This window comes from Doryrhamphus excisus, linkage group LG9, assembly GCF_037039965.1.
Source record: "Doryrhamphus excisus strain RoL-2023G ecotype Guam linkage group LG9, RoL_Dexc_Guam_v1.1, whole genome shotgun sequence".
NCBI classification, from domain to species: Eukaryota; Metazoa; Chordata; class Actinopteri; order Syngnathiformes; family Syngnathidae; genus Doryrhamphus; species Doryrhamphus excisus.
Window position 1 is genome coordinate 8,338,209 of NC_136365.1, and position 7,615 is coordinate 8,345,823.

Genomic DNA, 7,615 nt, shown 5'->3' on the forward strand with positions numbered 1-7,615 from the left:
AAGCGTCTTCTTCTCTCTGATGGGAAACTGTTGCTCATGTGCCTGCCAAGTTTTGGCATTATTAGGCCACGAGGGGGAGTAGAGGGGGGGTGGCAGTGGGAGTATGGGTGTGGGGTGGGGGAGGTATGCTTTAAAAGCCCTATATGAGCTAGATAGTGCTATCTAGTGTGGGAATGATCTCCATCCTTATCCGACCATCACCCCCCCCCCAATACCACCCTTTTGGTCCGCCTTACTTTCTTCCTCTAACCCTCTTCCATCCCCCCGTTTTAATCCTCAGATTAAATGTTGAGGTGTGTAACGGCGGCCGATGTGATGCCACTGCAGCACTTTGATTACGACTAACTGTTGGAGTTCTCACAGCTTGTGTACTGTGTACAAAACATCATTGTGCACATACACACACATACACACATGCAGTTCATTACAATGCATGGCAAAAAGACATAAGACCATGTCTAAAAGAAAAGGGATTAAAAAAATAGAATGCCGTTTTTGTCACAAAAAATAATAACAACTCAATTTTAAAATATAACCATCAACAATAAGTCAAAGATATAAAGTCAAGTCATCCACAATATTTCACAGATGGGAAAATGAAACCAAGGGAAACACAGACAAAATAGTTTCAGCAGGGATGGGCAAACTTTTTGACTCGTGGGCCGCGTTGAGTTAACAAAATTGTCCGGGGGCCTGAAAATATATTTAACACACATACACACACTATTTTACACTTATAATTTTAACATCCTGCATTGAATTAGTTGTCTAATTGTATCTCTAAAAGTGTCATACTATCAGCTATATGTTCTCATGTTCCTTTTTTCAGGAGCACTTTAAACATCAGACCACATTACGACACAAATTATGAAATAGAATTTTACTTTTTTTTTTTTTACTTTTTTAATGTCGTTTATGTTTTATGTTATGTTTATGTAAGTCATGTTGCCAGCGTGCCAGATTCAAACACCTGGTGGGCCGCATGTGGCCCCCAGGCCATAGTTTGCCCACTCCTGAGTTACAACATCATTGAAGGACGACTTCATGAACTTCATGAAGGACAAAACCTATACGACACGATCGCCGACTCCCCAACATTAGGAAATTGTGATGTCATAAATAGAAATCGCAGTTCAGAATCAGAATCAGAATGCCTTATTGTCATTTTACACATAGTAGAATGAAATGAAAGACAGTCTAACAGTACAATAAATAAAGAATTAGAAAAATAATAATAAATAAAGAAGGATTTATATTGTACAGGACGATTGGTTGCCTTGGTTACATAGTATTGAGGAAGATGATGGCTCTAGGAAATTTTGTCTGATACATCTGTATCACCTCCCAGAAGGTAGGAGCTGAAACAACTGCAAGGTGGAAGTTCAATGTTCTTGACTAAAGTTACAGAGAAGGAATGAAGAGAAATTGTAAGCAACTGTCAACCTAAAGCATCTACGATGGGATCTATGATGGGATCCATGATGGGATCCAAATGACAATGATCAAACAAGTCATACATCAATAATGGATCATTTCCTGCCAGAATAGAAACAACCAAAGTTGTTTTTCAAAGTTCAAACAAGAAACAATATATGAGATTATGAGTGTACCCCAGGGGTCAGTACTAGGATCAAAACGGTTCAACACTAAAATAACTGATGTGTTTGCATTCCATAGCACCAAGATGTAAGATGCAAACTAGACTGTTTTACCAAAAATTGCCTCTACTGAAATGGTTATATTAAAAAATATGCTTTGATTGATTAGGACACAAAATACAGAGCGAAGCAATTCACATTCATGTACTTGAACTTGTTTCACCCCCTGACACTTACTGAATGGGTGATCCTCATCAAAGAACAAGTATAAATGGTACCACTGTGCTTTCCACAAGCTTGATTGTTATTGTTCAACGTGGGATATTAATACGCAAGACAAACATTCTCCTACTGAACCCTTTACTTTACATGACAATAAATGCTTTGGCCGTTTCTTTTTCTATCACTTTATTATTATTCATGCGATGCGGCTGAGGCTTTTTCGTCTGATTGACCATGAGTCCCTGCTAAACTTTGTGTTTGGAGTCAGGATTCATCTGCAGGACCACTGTCTTTGATTTGCTCGTCTTTTGGATTTAGGGGGCCAACTTAATGCTTAATGTGTCTTTATCCAAGCATCCAAGCGAATAATGCAGGCTTATCCATATGCATCTATCATTGAGCCATCCATCGTGAAGCAATTCTTATGTACACATACATATGCATACACAAAAACATTTTATTAATATCCACCTTGGCTTAAAATGCCCAAAGATGTGTTGTACATCCACTCATGTCTTAAAAAAAAGCCAATAAAATGAAATATTCTTGCACTTTCCTCAGAGAGAAACTTAGATTTCATGGTGCTGATGATTTTTCTTCGCACTCACTCAAGGATGAAGCATGATTGTTCCCCTTTCAGCTCAGTCACAATGAGGCACCCTGCAGGCTGCTCTTCTGTTTAAGCTCCTTTTTAACATTTAAACACTATACAACATAGTTAAAGGAGCCAAGAAGGAGGTGAGCACATTTAGATACATACAAGCCTCCAGCAGCTTCGGCCAACTCATGTGGATCACCTTCACACTGTGAGAAGAACAGTGACTTGTTATAGTTACTTTCCCAAAAAAGTCATTGAATTTGTTCATTATTCATTCATTTTCTACCGCTTATCCTCACGAGGATCGCGGGCGTGCTGGAGCCTATCCCAGCTATCTTTGGGCGAGAGGCGGGGTACACCCTGGACTGGTCGCCAGTCAATCACAGGGCACATATAGACAAACAACCATTCACACTCACATTCATACCTATGGACAATTTGGAGTCGCTAATTAACCTAGCATGTTTTTGGAATGCAAACTCCACACAGAGATGGCCAAGGGTGGAATTGAACTTGAGTCTCCTAGCTATGAGGCTTGCGTGCTAACCACTCCACCGCTGTGCAGCCGTAAAGGAATTATTTATTCACAAATGTAACTGGAGAAGCACTCGGAGAGCACAGACCTCCACCAAGAGCCATGGTTCACACCAAAATAATAATAGTACATTTTTTCATATCAGTCCATGATATATTGTAGAACATGTTGGAAACTTGTCCTGTAGTTTTTTTTCCAAGTGCTTCGACCATTTTTGCGGAGTTCTATGCACAAATGCTGAAAATGGTCTTATCTAAAGAATGATTTTTTAAATTCCTGGATCCTGACGGTAATCCAGTTCACCACCAAAATTCCATATTCCTTTTTTCTGACAATTCCTGAAAATGTCATCCATGCAAACCCATTCAGGACTTTTCAAGTTATTTGGAAGACAAAAGGTAACAGATGGGTATTCCATTATTGTGTTACGTTTCTCAAAAAAAGAACTTCCAAAATGTAAAAGAATCAGGATTTTGCATTTTATATTTGATTTATTAGGAACAATGCATATTGATGACCATCCGCAAACAATACACCAAGCCAAAAGAAACACCAAAACCCTTTCCCCCTGACCAGAAGTGGGACATGAGGTCTGACCTTGACATGCAACTTCGGTTCCCCACAGAGGTCACCATCATATCCCTATCCTAATATCGTTGTTTTGAACACCAATGCAAGGGCGGTGCATCTCATCGAATTAACAATTCCACAGGTGGAAGGGATTGAGGCTGTCTTTGAGCGTAAAGAAGTTGAGTGCACCGAGGATTTGCGTGGCTCTCAACCACACGCCTCTTGAGGGATGCAGGAGTGAGTGGAGGGAATCTGAAGAAAGCAGTGAAAGAACTGGCAAAGGAAGCCGAAAAAGTCTCTTTTCAGCTCTGGTTGAGGAGGAAGGCCAGAAACTGGAACAAATCCAAACCTACAGGCCCCTGCGTGAAAAAGCGATTGCCTTCTAAATCTAAGAACTGGTTGGGCCACCCTTAGTAGCAACAACTGCAATCAAGCGTTTGTGATAACTTGCAATGAGGCTCTTCTTTGTGGAATTGTTGTAATTCAGCCACATTGGAGGTTTTTCCTGCATGAACATTTAAGGTCACAATAGGATTCATGTCAAGACTTTGACTTGGCCACTCCAAAGTCTTCATTTTGTTTTTGTTTTGTTTCAGTTTGTTTTGGATCGTTGTTCTTCTGCATTCTCCTTCAGGATTTTTTTTTTTTTTTGGTAGACTGCAGAATTCATGGTCCATTTATCACAGCGAATCTTCCGGGTTCTGAAGCAGCAAAACATTCCAGACTATCACACTACCACCACCATATTTTACTGTTATTCATTTTTTACTCATTTTACTGGTCCATGTTTTTATCTGGAGTCCGAAAACTTTAGAAATGAAATCTCAATTACTTTCTAGCTTTCTAGTGGGGGCAACACTGGAGGGGGGGGGGGTCACTTTTTCCACACAAGACCATGTAGGTTTGGATTTTTTTGTTCACCCTTCAAAATAAAAAAGGAAAAAACATTGAATTCAAAAAGTATTTTGTGTTGAGTTGTCATTGACTAATATTTGAAATGTTTTGATGTGTCCCAAACAAAAAAGGAAGAAATCAGGAAGGGGACAAACACTTTTGTGGGATACACTAACTTACCATATATGGTTCCTTACAAAGAGATAATCTTGCATAAGAAAGGCCAAGATGCACAATTTACTATAACAAACATTTATTCACATCATGTACAACTTCCACATAAATAAAACAAAACAAAGGCAATATGTGTGTGAGTGTGTGTGAGTGTGTGTGTGTGTGTGTTAAATGGCGTGCTGCGCACTGTGTAAACTAAACGTGTTGTGGTGTGTGTGGCCTATGAAGTTGAAATAGTGATGATGTTCGAGTCCCTGTACCGGTGACAAGTATCCACCATGCTGCTGTGAGTGCGCACTCAGCGCTACAGGCTGGTACGAGATGGTAGGGCCGCGAGCCGAACCGTGCCAGGCCAAGTGTCCCGGTGGGCTCTGCTGCTGGTACACGGCATCCGTGGGACTGTGGTGCTCTGGAGAGGAGTGCACTTGATGGCCCAGGTAGTCTGACGGCTCGGGCCCGGGGCCCACAGAGCCGAAGACTGGCTCGGTGACTGCGCGTGACTTGGACTGCAGGAAGGCGAGAATCCGTGCGTACTTGATATCTTTGGTCTCGGCTCGGTCCTCCGTGGTCAGATAGTGGACCAGGTTCTTCATACACTCATGATAGCCGTAGTGGAAGTAGTTGGCGAACTCAGCCAGCAATTCACCTTGAATGAAGATCAAACAAGACGTTATTATTCGAATTATTAGGGTGGGGGGTACTTTTGATGCGTAAAAGTGGATCCAGTTCAGTTTAGACGGTCTTAAATAATCTCTTTACATTGTGTTATCCTTTTGTTTCTATATTTTCAATTTTAGTTTTAACTTAGAAAACAATGCAATGGAAATATCGTATTTAAACAAGCAAATTTAACATTTTGGCGGCACAATAAGACTTTATTTACATGTTAGAAGAACAAAATCCCTTTAAAATTACGCAGCATTTGTCTTTATCCGCCATTTATATCGCTTAATTTCTTACTTTTCAACATACAATATGTTATTTATTCACTAAGCACATGCTTATAACTCAGTTCTTAATAATACTCAGTTCTAACACGATAAAATATGTAATTATAAAGGCAAAGGTTTGGCTACATGACTTAGCTCACACTCTGGTAAAACATCACCCATCACAGAGTTTACTACTCACCCTTTTCTCTCCCTCGGGGGAAATCCGCAGAGTGGAGCGCCCTCAGATACTGAACTGTCATTTCCAAGATTTCAGCTTTTTCCAGCTTGCCTGCGTTCTTTTGGGGGAATAACAATCATATTATTAGAAAATGCATGCAATAATACAAATGGATATATCTATAGCTCCCACATATTTGACTATACAGAATACAGGCTTACCTGTTTGGCCAGTGCCATTGGTACAGTTTTCCCCAGTTCGTTGAGGCAGCGATTGATGCGATCTCGTCTTCTTTTCTCAATAACTTTATGAGAGATTGGAGTTCTCTAGAACGATGGAGAGAAAGTGAGCAAACACATCAATTTTAGGTTGTAATTATTTCTCAGTCTGTATATGTGCAGGCCTATAACTCCGCACATTGCAAAATGCGCGCAAGGCTGCGTTACGCACAGCATTCTCTGACAACAAAATGTCATTTAAATACATATTACCGCTAGTCTCGCATATAACATAGCACATTTAGCACATTTAAGTGAGAATAGTTTAGAAAAGCGATTAAGTCTATCAAAATGTCGATGTGAAGTCGTAACAAGCGCGCTGGAGTTGTCCTGTGACCCATGCGCAAAAAAAACTTTTCTAGAAATATAAGACTGTTCTATGTTCTAAAATAACATGGTCAGTTAAATACAGGAAGTAAAAGTGTCACTCTTACCTTTCGCTCTTTCATTTTGGATGCCATATAGGAGGAAATTATTCTTATTATTTTTAAAGTCGGTCCAAATTGTTGCAGCTTGGAGAGTGTGATGCTCTGGAAGTACGCTGAGATGTGAGGAGGAGAAAAGAGTCTGCTCCTTATAAAAGGGATGATCCAAGGGGGGACATTCACGGTAAATGTAAATTATTCCATGGGATTAGAAGAGAACCATGCGTGCAAGGATAAATGTGTGCGTTTAGGATCAGTTGAAGAAATAGTACCCAAAGAAAAAGAAAAGGAGGTGGGCTTGGCAGGGGGGCAAACCTTGCTTTGTTAACCCACGTGGCTTCTTAAAAGACACGTGATTACTCGTGGAATAGTATTTGCATAGTAACAACTCAGGCGGGAAATGACGAGTGAGGCGTTCAGGGGTTGGATGGACAGACGGACGGATGGATGGATGGGTGGATAGATAGATGTGTGGATGGCGCACATGCACGCGAGCGCACGGACGAACAAGGAACAAAAAAAAGAAAGAGACTTCTTTCTTTAGTTTACAAATCCCCACCAAGCCGGTTTAACTCTCAGACCTAGTCCGAGTTTTAATTTAAGGCCTGTCCAGTGTCATTAGAGTAATTAAGTAAGCCTTTAACAGGCTGTTCCGCCGAGTTCAGAGGAGACCTTTTTTGGAGAGATCCTTCTCTTTATTCTCCTTTTTCCTTTAACGCGACTTGTTGACATTTTATTCGTTGTTTTTTTATTTACAGTCTTTACCATTTTTTAAATCTGTTTCTATATATATATATATATATATATATATCACAGAGAGAAGCAGGTGCATGAGTGCTGCAGGGGCCTGCTGGCACAAGAGCGTGGTCTGCGTCAAGGCGCACACGATGAGCCGCCACTGGAGACTCTTTTGGAGGGGGCTCAATTTGTATCCTATTATCCTATAAGAAAATGTCTATTCAGTGCCATGAATAGTTTCATTGGCCTAAATTTTAATAATGCTGTGAAAGAAAGGGGAGAAATAAAGAAGAATGCAGCTGGTGCGAGCGCGCATTATCCGCCGTCACCTGCAAGATGGATAGCCTGGAGACCCCTATTCATTTGCCTAATTTCGGTCAACTTAACAAACTTTGGGAGAAATTATACTGCCATTGTTGCGAAGGGTGAAGCCTTCTGATCGAATTAACAGCATGTTTTGATCCGGTAAATGT

General features: G+C 40.6%; 1 protein-coding gene across 1 annotated transcript; it reads right to left on the reverse strand.

The window, feature by feature from the left end:
- Positions 1-4,742: 4,742 nt before the first annotated feature.
- helt (helt bHLH transcription factor) lies at positions 4,743-6,864 on the reverse strand. The gene is made up of 4 exons (XM_058081573.2): positions 6,414-6,864; positions 5,923-6,027; positions 5,723-5,819; positions 4,743-5,237 (listed from the first exon to the last, which is right to left on the reverse strand). The coding sequence occupies exons 1-4, from the start codon at positions 6,438-6,440 to the stop codon at positions 4,759-4,761; spliced, it is 708 nt and encodes a 235-aa protein (XP_057937556.2). The 5' UTR covers positions 6,441-6,864; the 3' UTR covers positions 4,743-4,758.
- Between the last annotated feature and the right edge of the window lie 751 nt (positions 6,865-7,615).